Raw genomic sequence first — 13030 nt, forward strand, 5'->3', positions numbered from 1 at the left:
CACCCTATGACCTTTTATTATGATACAGGGCCGAATTCCTTCGGCCAATGGACAATGGGATTGTAGGACCAGGAGATTGCATTGTGTGTGGGGCATAAATAGGCAGGCCGACCACATCCAGCTCTCACTCTCTCATCAACGGTTATCTGCTGATAGCCGGGAGCTGGATATCGAGGCGCAGGCGATCATACCCTTTGTGCGTAAGTTTCTCTCCGTTATCATTGTCTCTCTGTGAGCCAATTTCTCTCATCTCATCTCTCTCTCTCTCTCTGTTCTGTTCTCTCATATCTCCCCTAGACTAGGCTAGTATTGTATTGTATTAGATAGTATTGTATTGTATTGCATTTAGGTCAGTGTAGTATTGTCTTTTTGTATTTATTATTTAGTTCTGTGGTTAGGAAGTCTCTGTTATATTGTAGTGTATCATATGTACTGTTATCCCCTTTTACAAGTATATTAGACATAATACAGTTAATAGGCCTTGGAACCTAAACCAGTATCTGTGTATTTTCTATAGTGATAAGTGTTCACTTGAGCGTCGGTGACGCTCAAGCAGCTTTGTAGATAGTCAGGTTACACAAGGTTGCACTTACACCCTGTACTCACATTAAGGTATTCAGTGTATTTCATTGGTATAAGGTTTTAACATAAAGGTATAGTGTTGTGAGCGTCTGCATCGCTGGTGACCTCCTCGTGGTCTCGAGCGTACGCTACGCTACAGCGAATCATTCCCCTAGACATAGCCAATAACGTGTTCTGTGATCACTGGGCCGTGAGCGAACGTGACGCTTGAGCGTCTCGCCTACGGCTGAGCGATCGCTACGCCAATAGCGTACCATTACGGTACTTCTTAAGTAAACAGCGTACAGTGTTCTTAGCTTCATACAGGGTTGTTTATACGACAAGGAATTTAGCATTGTCAAACAAGAAATGATTTCCGTGTAAAACATTTTCCACACTTAGAGCAAGAAAATGGCTTCTCACCTGTGTGACTTCTCTGATGTTTAACAAGATCTGATTTCTGTATAAAACATTTCCCACACTCAGAGCAAGAAAATGGCTTCTCACCTGTGTGACTTCTCTGATGTGTAACAAGAGTTGATTTGTGTATAAAACATTTCCCACACTCAGAACAGGAATATGGTTTCTCACCTGTATGTATTCTCTTATGTATTACAAGATGTGATTTGTATGTAAAACTTTTCCCACACTCAGAACATGGAAATGGCCTCCCACCTGCATTAGCTGGTTGATGGGTAATAAGGTTTGTGCTCTGTGTAAAACATTTGGCATCTATAGAACAGGGAAACACTGTATCTACTGTCAGAGCTGTAACAGATGCTCCAATATCAGAGTGATCAGGAGAACATTTCCCAGGATCAGAGGGACCAGATGATAGAGCTGGATGTATAATTGGGGTAATGGGGTTAGCTCCTGGAGAATCCGGTCTACTGTCATTATCTTTTATTTCACAATCCGGGGATAACATTAGATGTCCTTCTGCGATGTTCCTGCTTGTGTGTCCATCTGCTGGAAATAAACACATTATGGAAATGAGACATTTTCTGTAACAATATTAATCTTGTAAACAATAGGAGAAGACGACTTTCTGGGACACTTAATTGTAGATGTGTGTGTATAATAAAACATTACTTTTAATGAAGGCTTTATAATATTGTGTCTCAGACTATCATTGTGTCCACCCTCCTGAGAACACTCACAATAACAAATGTAATATTATAAGAAGACATATATATCTCTCTCTTGTAGTGGTAACTAACCATGAAGTATAAATGGAGATGTAGTCACTCGCCAAGTCCTATGTCAGCACCAATGTAAAACAATGGATGGGGAACATATCGTATGAATTGGAGATTCTAGATGAACAATAACATCAGTCATATGAGCTGATGGATCAGAGAAATGTCTCCTAACGTTACTCCTGGAAGCATTGGTAAGGTAGCATTCCTTTATGGGTGTGCTCATACGCTGGTAAGTCTGTATATGTGTTACCCTTATTTCTCTTACATCCTAGAGGATGCTGGGGTTCCATTTAGTACCATGGGGTATAGACGGGTCCCTTGGGAGCCATGGGCACTTTAAGAGTTTAATAGTGTGGGCTAGCTCCTCCCTCTATGCCCCTCCTACCAGACAGTTTAGAAAATGTGCCCGGAGGAGCCGGTCACAGCTAGGGGAGCTCCTAGGAGTTTTTTTTAGTTTTTCTAACAGATTAGGTTACAGGAAGGCTGCTGGCAACAGCCTCCCTGATTCTTGGGACTTATGGGGGGGGGGGGGGGGGGAGTAGGAAACAACTCTTGAAGCTAATGGTTCTCTATCTCCGCTGACAGGACACAGAGCTCCTGAGGGTGCGGATCACAAGCCCACGAGGCGACCGCTCGCTCCCGCAGCATGGCCGCCACCCCCTAACAGAGCTAGAAGAATGAAGAGTGGCAAGTACAGCGCCGGCGGCCCAGGGAGTGGATCGCCGGCGGGAATGGCAGGCTGTGCTCCGGAAGGCTCGGCGGCACACTGTGTATGGTGCTGTGAGGGGCGTCCTGGGCCAGCGCAATCACCCTACACTGGTCAACTATAGCTATCAGGGGCTATTCCCGCTGTTAGTTGATTATACTGGCCTGAGGTATTTTATAGCTAAGTGCGGGAGAACGCACCATTACAGGGGGCTGGACTTCTCCTCAGAGTGGATCCAGCACTCACCCGTGCCATTTTCTCCCTGCAGATCACAGCATCAGAACACTGACAGGGAGCACTGACCTCCACATAACTCCAGCTATCCTCTGCGGTACCAGGGTGTTATAGACAAGGGGGGAGTGTGTTTATATGTAGTTTATCCTATTGTTACTCAGTCAGCGCCAGCAGTTTGTATTAATAACTGCCTACTGGGGCGCTGTGTGGCTGGCTCCTTATACTGGCTCCTTATACTCTGTGTCTCTCTGAAGGTACTCTGTGGGAAACTGTGTCTGACATTTTCCTGTGTGTGTGTGTGGCTGTATATCTCACATTAACATGTCTAAGGACTCTGTATCTTGTGCTGCAGAGTGTGTATCTTCTCCTGAAGAGTCTATCCCATGTACTCAGGACTGCAATGTAATTTCCCAGCCCTCTGAATCTGAACCCCCATGGGTGGATTCTATAAGGGGCACGACATCACAGATTTAATCTAGGATGTAATATAATGAGAAACAAACGCAGGTTTTGAGGAACTCTGTAGAGGTATTGCAGTGTTCAACTCCCACTACCTCATCTGGGACCCCTACTACATATCCAAAAAAGCGTGATCTTGCCCAGATAATGCAAGCTGACATGGATACCAACTCTGGTATAGGGGACAGTGACGGGGATATGCGGGGGGGGAGGTGATGCATCCCTTGCTAAGGGGGTGCAATTAATGATTGAGGCCATTAGGGACATTCTGCATATTACTGAGAAAGCACCTGAGCAGGTGGAGGCTTACTTTACTGACAATAAGAAATCCTCCCTTACCTTCCCTGCTTCAAAGGAGTAAAACTCCTTGTTTGAAAAATCCTGGGAAAACCCAGAGAAAAAATATCAGATTCCAAAGAGGGTTCTAGTTGCTTTTCCTTTCCCCGAAGAGGACAGGAAAAAGTGGGAAAACCCACCGATAGTAGATGCTTCTGTATCTCAGTTGTCTAAAAGGGTGGTTTTACCTGTCCCTGGGTCGACCGCTTTAAAAGAACCGGCTGACCGCAAGATTGAGACTACACTCAAATCACTATACACAGCTACAGACGTGGCTTTAAGGCCCACTACTGCTTGTGCATGGATTTCTAAAGCCATAGTAAAGTGGTCAGGCACATAACTAGAGGAATTAGATGCTATGGACAGGAGTGACATTGAATTGTTTTTATATCACATACAGGATTCTGCAGGTTTCATGGTGGAGGCCATGAAGGACCATGGCCTGCTTAATGCAAGGGCTTCTTCCATGGCCGTCTCGGCACGCAGGGGACTCTGGCTGCGCCAATGGTCTGCCGATGCAGAATCCAAGAAAAGTGTGGAGAACCTACCCTTCACAGGTCAGGCTCTGTTTGGGGACGCATTGGATGCGTGGATCTGCAAGGCAACTGCGGGTAAGTCAACCTTCCTTCCCTCAGCCACACCGCCGACTAGGAAATCTTATCCTATGTCCACACTGCAGTCCTTTCGGACCGCAAAAGTCAAAAAGTCTAAACCCCCTTCCACTTTCTTTAGAGGAAGTCGGGGAAAATCCAGAAAACCTGCACCAACAGGTTCCCAGGAACAGAAACCAGGTTCTGCTTCCTCCAAGTCTTCAGCATGACGGTGGACCTCCCAGCCTGGTGATCGGGCAGGTGGAAGCGAGGCTAAAAGATTTCAGTCATATCTGGGCGTCCTCTTGCCTAGACCCCTGGGTCAAAGATATTGTTACCCAGGGGTACAAACTGGAATTTCAAGACTTCACAGATTCTTCAAATCAGGATTACCAGCTTCGCTAATAGAAAGTGCTATCCTACAGGAAGCCATTCAAAGATTGGTTCAAACAAATGTTATTGTTCCAGTTCCACCTGATCTAATGCACAAAGGTTATTACTCAAACCTTTTTGTGGTACCGAAACCGGACGGTTCGGTAAGACCGATGTTAAACCTAAAGTCATTGAACCCGTACTTGAGGGAATTCAATTCAAGATGGAGTCTCTGAGAGCAGTGATCTCAGGTCTGGAGGAGGGGGAATTCCTAGGATCCCTGGATATCAAGGTTGCGTACCTTCACATTCTGATCTGGCCGCCTCACCAGGCTTATCTCAGATTTGCGCTGCTGGACTGTCACTATCAGTTCCAGGCACTGCCATTTGGCCTATCCACAGCACCGAGGGTGTTTACCAAGGTCAAGGCAGAAATGATGCTACTCCTCCACAGGCAGGGAGTGAACATAATTCCATATCTGGACGATCTGCTGATAAAGGCGTCTTCCAGGGAAAGGTTGTTGTAGAGTATAGCTCTCTCAACTCGACTACTCCAGGATCACGGGTGGATCCTGAACCTTCCAAAGTCACATTTGGAACAGACATGGAGACTGCCCTTCCTGGGAATGATGCTCGACACGGAAGAGCAGAGGGTGTTTCTACCGGCAGAGAAAGCGTTGGTGATCCAATCACTGGTATGGGATGTCCTGAAGCCAACCCAGGTATCGGATCATCAGTGCATTCGCCTTCTGAGGAAGATGGTAGCCTCCTATGAGGCTCTACTATACGGAAGATTCCATGCAAGGTCATTCCAACTGGATCTCCTAGACAAATGGTCGGGATCCCATCTTCACATGCATCAGTGGACACGCCTGTCGCCGAAAGCCAGAATTTCACTCCTCTGGTGGCTGCAAACTTCTCACCTACTCGAAGGCTGCAGGTTCGGGATTCAGAATTGGATCCTTCTAACCATGGATGCAAGTCTCAGAGGTTGGGGGCAGTCACCCTAGGGGAAAACTTCAAAGGAAAGTGGTCAAGTTTGGAATCCATCCTTTCCGATAAACATTCTGGAACTAAGGGCCATATACAATGGCCTTCTACAAGCGGCACATCTCCTGCAAGATCGGGCCATTCAGGTTCAGTTGGACAATGTAACGGCGGTGTCCTACATAAACAGACAGGGCGGAACGAAGAGCAAAGCAGCGATGTCAGAGGTAAGAAGAATCCTCCTCTGGACAGAAAAGCACGCAATGGCGCTGTCAGCAATCTTCATTCCGGGAGTGGACAACTGGGAAGCGGACTTCCTCAGCAGACACTATCTCCATCCAGGAAAATGGGGTCTCCACCCAGAGGTGTTCGCAGATGTATCAAGTCAATGGGGTGTACCTCAGATAGACATGATGGCCTCCCACCTCAACAAGAAGCTTCGGAAGTACTGTTCCAGGTTGAGAGACCCACAAGCAGTGGACGCCCTGGTAACTCCGTGGGTGTTCCAATCGGTATATGTGTTCCCTCCACTTCAACTCATCCCAAGGATTATCAAACTAATAAAAAGAACAAGAGTTCAGGCGATCCTCTTTGCTCCGGACTGGTCAAGACGGCTTGGTATGCGGATCTACTGGAATTACTGCTGGAGGATCCGAGGCCTTTTCCTCTTTGCGAGGGCCTTCTACTACAGGGGCCGTTCACCTATCACCTATTATTTGAAAGCAGCGCAGTGTTTGAACCCTCGTTTGAGCAAGGTGGGCTTTATTCTTCTCTCATTTTAATTTTAAGTTACAGTTTCGCCCTGGTTCTCAGAATGTTAAGGCAGATGCCTTGTCACGCTCCATGAGTTCCATGGGGGAATCTTCTGAACAAGAATATCATCCAGTTCTCGATCCTGTAGTGTTTGCTTCCACAGAAGTGTCTCCTGTTCCGCCTCCCGGCAAGATGTTTGTTTCTCCTGAGCTTCACCCGAATCTGCTGTCGTGGGCTCATATTTCTAAGTTTACCAGACATCCTGGGGTCCTAAAGACTTATACGTTTTTGTCTCAATCCTATTGGTGGCCTCATATGAAAGCTGATATTCAGGATTTCGTGGCTTCGTGTCCCAAGTGTGCCCAGCACAAAGTTCCTTGTCAGTCTTCTGCTGGTCAACTGTTACCTAATTCTATACCAAGTCGTCCCTGGTCTCACCTGTCAATGGATTTCATCTCGGACTTACCTCCCTCCAAAGGGTATGATACCATCTGGGTAGTAGTTGACAGGTTCTCAAAGACGGCCCATTTTGATCCAGTCATTGGGTTGCCTTCTGCTCCAAAGCTCGCACAAATATTCCTACTTGAAATCTTCAGGTTACATGGACTCCCAACGGAAATCATATCTGACCATGGTGTTCAGTTTGTGGCAAGATTTTGGAAGGCATTATGCTCTGCATTACAAGTCAAACTCAAATTCTCTACAGCAGATCACCCTCAAACGAATGGGCAGACCAAAAGGGTAAACCAAGAGCTTGAAACCTTTTTGAGACTTTATATTTCTTCATCACAGGAGGACTGGGTAGATTTATTGCCTTGGGCAGAGTTTGCTCACAACTTCTGCTACCATACAGCCACCAATACTACTCCTTAGTTTGCGGTCAACATCCCAGAGTTCCAGATTTCCAAGAGCTTCCAGTTGTCAATGTGCCTGCGGCCACTTCAGCAGTTCTCTCAGGTTTGGGCAAAGATTCATCTTTCTCTCAAGAAAGCCTCTCGGCAGTACAAGGTATTTGCTGGTCGGAAAAAACAAGCAGTTCCCAATTTAAAGCCAGGTGATAAAGTTTTGTTATCTACTCGTAATCTCAGTTTTAGAGTTCCCTCTATGAAGTTTGCTCCGCGGTTTATTGGTCCGTTTCCAGTTGAACGAGTGATTAATCCAGTGGCTTATAAACTGAAATTGCCTCCTTATTTGAAAATTCCAAACTCATTTCATATTTCACTCCTTAGACCCTTGATTCTTAACAGTTTTAAGAAAGCTCTTCCAGCAGCTCCAAGAATCCAAACTCATCGGGGTGTTGAGTACGAGGTTGAAAAGATCCTGGACCCACGTTGTCGGTATGGTCATCTACAGTACCCGATTTACTGGTTCGGGTATGGTCCTGAGGAGAGGAGTTGAGTTAACGCCACTGATGTCCATGCTCCACGGTTAGTTCAAGCTTTCCACAGACTGTTTCCTTCCAAGCCTTGTGGGTGTTCAGTGCCCACACATAAAAGGGGGGGTACTGTCAGGAATCAGAATTCAGTGATGTCTCACTTTCTGGCTCGCTGGTGTGCAGGCCTCCGGAGGTCACGGCCCCAGTCTGCGGCTGTATGGGTGTCCCGTCTGCAGAGCGCAGTATCGACTATCGTGGTGAACCCCTGAAGTCCATTCTGCGGGTGTCCTCCTGTGTACCGGCCATCTGTACAGCATCTGCACAATATTAGATAGATCCACACGTCACTTTAGGCACCTGAGACCTGCATACCCTAAGGAATTTGGATCTTCTTTCTCTAATTCAGATACGGATCTATCGGATGCCTCATGTGGTAATCATAGTGTTTTAGATCCTGGCACAGCTTTCATCAGTCTACCTCCACCCTCAGGAGACCCAAGGGCAATAGACCACACCCACGGCGGGGTGGATACAAAGAGAAGAGGGCGAAGGAAACGCACATAAACTCAGTCTTTAACCTATCTAGCCAAGATCTCACCAAAGCTGAATTAACACTTTTGGCTAAGGGGTTATCATTTGTACCCACGTTTCATCATCAGAAATTTAGAGGGAATGTTGATCAATATAAGTTTGGGCGCAAACTTCGTCTTAAGAAATTCTTCTCTGTTCAATCTCGGCACTCTCACCAGATACTACTATTTAAAAAGGCGTCCAAATGTGACCCACCCTCGAATAATGCCAGCATTAGAACTTTTCTGCACATGGTCCATAAGGACATACGGACGTATACCCCTCCACCACTCTTTGATAATCTATCTAGTGATGAAAGAACAGCCCTTAATAGATTAAAGAACGACACTTCATTAGTAATACACCCGGCGGATAAGGGTGGGGCGGTGGTTATACAGGATTGGACTGACTGACACAGAGATCTGCCGTCAACGTGCTGATCAAGGCACTTATATGTGAGTAGCTGTGAACCCGATTCCGTCTATTAAGAAGAAAGTTTATGCAAGCCTTAAGATGGGTCTAGATCAGGCATTCCCAACCACGGTCCTCAAGGCACACCAACAGTGCAGGTTTTAGTGATATCCAGGCTGCAGCACAGATGGTTAAATCAAAATAACTGAGCTACTAATTAAGTCACCTGTGCTGAAGCCTGGATATCACAAAAACCTGCACTGTTAGTGTGCCTTGAGGACCGAGGTTGGGAAACACTGGTCTAGATCATTCATGGATTGATCATGAGCTTTTTGAATTTCTTTCCATGGATTCACCGAGATGTCCCATCATGTATACACTCCCTAAAGTGCACAAAACCTTAGTTAGGCCCCCCCGGAAGGCCAATCATAGCTGCCGAGGGATCATTGTTGCAACCACTTGCTGAATTTGTAGATCACATTCTCCAGCCATATGTCACTAAGAGTTCCAGCTATATCCGTGACACCAGTGATTTTTCTTCATCAGCTTCAGCAATTCATACGCTTTGAGAATTCATCCTTGTTGGCTACGATGGATGTACAATCGCTGTACACGGTAATACCGCACAGTGATGGCACTGCACCTCTTAGAGAAACATTATCAGCTGAACCATGTCCATGGATTCCGACAGAGTACGTTCTAGATCTCGTCCATCTGGTGCTTAGCCAAAATCACTTCAAGTATAAAGAAGCGTATTATATACAGCAGTCTGGTACCGCCATGGGTTCTAACCTGGCACCGTCATATGCCAACTTATACACAACACATTTTTCCTGAATTCGGCTCGCAGATTCTTTTCTATAAACGCTTCATAGACGATGTCTTCCTCTTATGGAGTGGCACCAGGGAATTCTTTATCTCTATGGTGGAAAAGATTAATCTCCTTAACACCCCCATCAAGTTCACATTTGATCTCTCGCATGGTAGTATTCATTTCATGGATGTGACTTGTCAACATCAGCAACGGTCGAGTAACTACATCACTCTATAGGAAATCTACAGATCGTAATACCACACTACTTGCCAGCAGTTTCCATCCCCCTGGCCTGAAGGACAACTTACCTGTTTCGCAGTACCTGAGGGTCATGCTTATGGACACTGAAGCGTCCGTTAGAGAATAACAACTAGAAGAAATGACACAAAGGTTCCGTGACCATGGATATCGGCACAAAACCCTAAAGAGATGTTTGCAAAAGGCCAGAATAATTTTCAATGGTGAAGGCAAAATTATGTGAAGGTGTTACATATATATAAAACAAATTAAGTGCCATGGAGTGATGAAATAGTGTTAAATTGCGATGCCCCAGGGACACCCAGCCACGGCAGGCACAGGGAGCCCCGCACCCCAGAGAACTCCCCCCATTATGGACTGCCATATTAAACAAAATGTAGGAGTCTTACCTCAGTGTGCTCATTCCAAATGTAAAGGCTAGAGTGTTGGACTATTTAAAATCAGAGGGGTGGGTGGGGCAGGGTGCTAAATTAGGGTGCAGGCGTCTCCTACCTTCAAAAATGCATCAGTTACAGAGGGAAAAGGGCCCTAATTTGCACACCTTAATTAGGTAGTGAGGTGCTACTCTGCTTGAGATTTAGTAAAGTGTACAGAGGGAAAAGGTAGCAGGTGCACTATCTCACACTAGCTCAACCTTTAGTAACCAGAGGCACTAAGCATATTCCTGGCCAGGGCTATGAGCTTACCCACCGCATCAAGGTAGCCTCTCATTGGGTAAGTCCCTAACACTAACTATAGGGGTTCATATATATATGTAACACCTTCACATAATTTTATTTTACTCCTCACATTATTCACACATGCAGCAGCAGCTGCTCCTACCTCTTTAACCCTATATTTTTATCACTCCTGCGATGCCCTGGGGTTGTCTGGCTGGGTGGCTCTGGGGTGTCCTGCCCCCCGGACCTGAACCCCTATAGTTAGTGTTAGGGACTTACCCAATGAGAGGCTACCTTGATGCAGTGGGTAAGCTCATAGCCCTGGCCAGGAATATGCTAAGTGCCTCTGGTTACTACAGGTTGAGCTAGTGTGAGATAGTGCACCTGCTACCTTTTCCCTCTGTACACTCATTTGTACTGGGAAAGATCTTGAAACACGATTCCCCCACCTTTATCCGCTGAGCGAATAGCGATGTCTTGGAATGAGCCAAGATCTTTTAAAGCTGTAAATTCATCCTTAGTCAGATTAGAAGGAGCAGTATGTTTCATTGGAGTGTTCTCATCTATCAAAGTTTCAATGCATCCTTTAAATGCTTTAATGCTTTTATTCGATACAACTGGGTCAAAGTTCGATTTTCTGAAAACAGGTAGAATGTTTGCTTGTGGTGTAGAATTTTTTTAAAATTCTCGTAGTCTGATTCGTTTTCTAAACTTCTGAAGATCTACCTGATTAGTGAAAACATCCGGGGTATGGGTAGGGACAAAAGACAACCTTTTGTTGAGCACTGTAAGTTCCTCAGATGTTAGTTGCCGAGAAGACAAGTTAAACACTATGTTTTCTTTGCGCCCAGTTTTTCTTGCTTCCCTTGCGAGTTGGCTGCTCCTCCTGGTGCGTGGCCTTTCGCGGTGTCGTTTTTTGAACAAGTCGAGATGCCTGTAGGTGGTTTGTTGGCCACCTGGGAGATGAACGGACCAGCACATTCAGCGTCAGTGGAAGAACCCGCTCCACTCGAGTTGTCAGTCTCTAATGGATATTTCTTGAAACGTCTGCGTGGATTAACAGGCCTCTGTTGTCTTGGCTTTTGTGATAAGCCCAACTATAGACACGGTGCTGTTCATAATCTTTCTTGACAATTTCTAGTTTATTTTTCTTGAATTTGATTACATTTGTGCGGTATTTACCCACTTGCTGTGTCAGCTTACTTAACCAATCCTCAGGTGCTTCGTGATTAATTCTTTCCAAGTTAACATTTTCAAAGGCTGAAATTTTTGCTTCAGTATTATTCAATTCTCTTCTTGATTCCTCTATAACTAGAAGAATCAAGTCAAACGAGCACTTGTTAAGAATTGCTGCCCACTTTCGGCAGAAATCCTGATTGTGTCTCCCTATGGTAGGGATGTTCCCAATACGGAATCCTCGTGGAATAAGTTTTTCTCTGAAACAATCAGAGAGGGAGACTCCATGCAAAAAGAAGTCCACTTCTCTTTTTCTCAGTTTTAATAGTTGTGCAATCAGATGTTCAATCGGTTCTGTCCCGTTGGTGTCAGAAATTTTCTCTGAGAAGAGAATGGATTAAGCCTCTGAATCAGTGAATGTAAGTTGTTTTCCTATTGGTAAAATGAAATCGCTGAACCCTGGAACCGGTTCCTGAGATGTTATCACATAGCCACTCCACCACTACAGTGAGATGACATCTCAGGAACCTCATGAAGGATATCTTGTATAATGTTGTGGAGGGGGCCCCGGCTATTGGGTTCCCATGGAATCACCCCAATGTATATGTGCAGGTGCCTGGCTCTCCCTTCCAGTAGGTAGCAGCCTCCCGGGTGCCTCTCCTAACCTCTGGTAGGTAAATGTGGATAGAACAAACGGATGGCACTCCTTGGATAAATAAAACTCAGAACACGTTCTGGGGGTCAGCGATTTCATTTTAACAATAGGAGAACCACTTACATAATAATATAAAAACATACACGTAATAAGTGTTTATTACTCACCTGTGCTGATATCTGTAGGAATTTCCTCCTCCTTACACTGCTGATCACCCCTCACATACGTCTCTTCTTCTCCTTCCATATCTTCTGCCTTCATATCAGTCACACACGTCTCTTCTTCTCCCTCTATATCTTCTGCCTTCATATCAGTCACATACGTCTCTTCTTCTCCCTCTATATCTTCTGCCTTTATATCAGTCACATACGTCTCTTCTTCTCCCTCTATATCTTCTACCTTCATATCAGTCACATACGTCTCTTCTTCTCCCTCTATATCTTCTGCCTTTATATCAGTCACATACGTCTCTTCTTCTCCCTCTGTATCTTCTGCCTTCATATCAGTCACATACGTCTCTTCTTCTCCTTCTGTATCTTCTGCCTTCATATCAGCCACATACGTCTCTTCTGCTCCCTCTATATCTTCTGTCGTTATATCCGTCACATACGTCTCTTCTTCTCCATCTATATCTTCTGCCTTCATATCAGTCACATACGTCTCTTCTTCTTCTATATCTTCTGCCTTCATATCAGAGAGACGTTCTTCCTAAAAAATAAACAAACAAAAAAACACTCTGACATTTGCATACAGTCAGATTAAAGTTTGGTGAAACAGTATAATATCAGTGTATAAGACACAGCAACTCTACAGATCATATATTGACAGTCCACAACACCCATAGAGGGAGATAATAACTTGTGGCGAGCCCGAATGGGGCTTTCTAGCGCTCTCACCGCTGCTGGCATACTGG

General features: G+C 45.3%; 1 protein-coding gene across 2 annotated transcripts in view; it reads right to left on the minus strand.

The window, feature by feature from the left end:
• Positions 1 to 509: 509 nt before the first annotated feature.
• The window catches only part of LOC134984094 (oocyte zinc finger protein XlCOF29-like), a 43590-nt gene continuing 31069 nt past the window's right edge, over positions 510 to 13030 (minus strand). Inside the window, exons 6-7 of one of the 2 annotated variants that reach the window (XM_063949727.1) lie at positions 12285 to 12825; positions 510 to 1527 (exon numbers count right to left, since the gene is read on the minus strand). In XM_063949727.1, coding sequence (XP_063805797.1) covers positions 920 to 1527; positions 12285 to 12825 — 1149 coding nt within the window. In that variant the 3' untranslated portion in view covers positions 510 to 919. Of the gene's footprint in view, positions 1531 to 12284; positions 12826 to 13030 lie in introns of both variants that reach the window. The other variant, XM_063949726.1, reaches the window with a different exon arrangement.

Source organism: Pseudophryne corroboree, assembly GCF_028390025.1.
Source record: "Pseudophryne corroboree isolate aPseCor3 chromosome 3 unlocalized genomic scaffold, aPseCor3.hap2 SUPER_3_unloc_35, whole genome shotgun sequence".
Classification (NCBI taxonomy): domain Eukaryota; kingdom Metazoa; phylum Chordata; class Amphibia; order Anura; family Myobatrachidae; genus Pseudophryne; species Pseudophryne corroboree.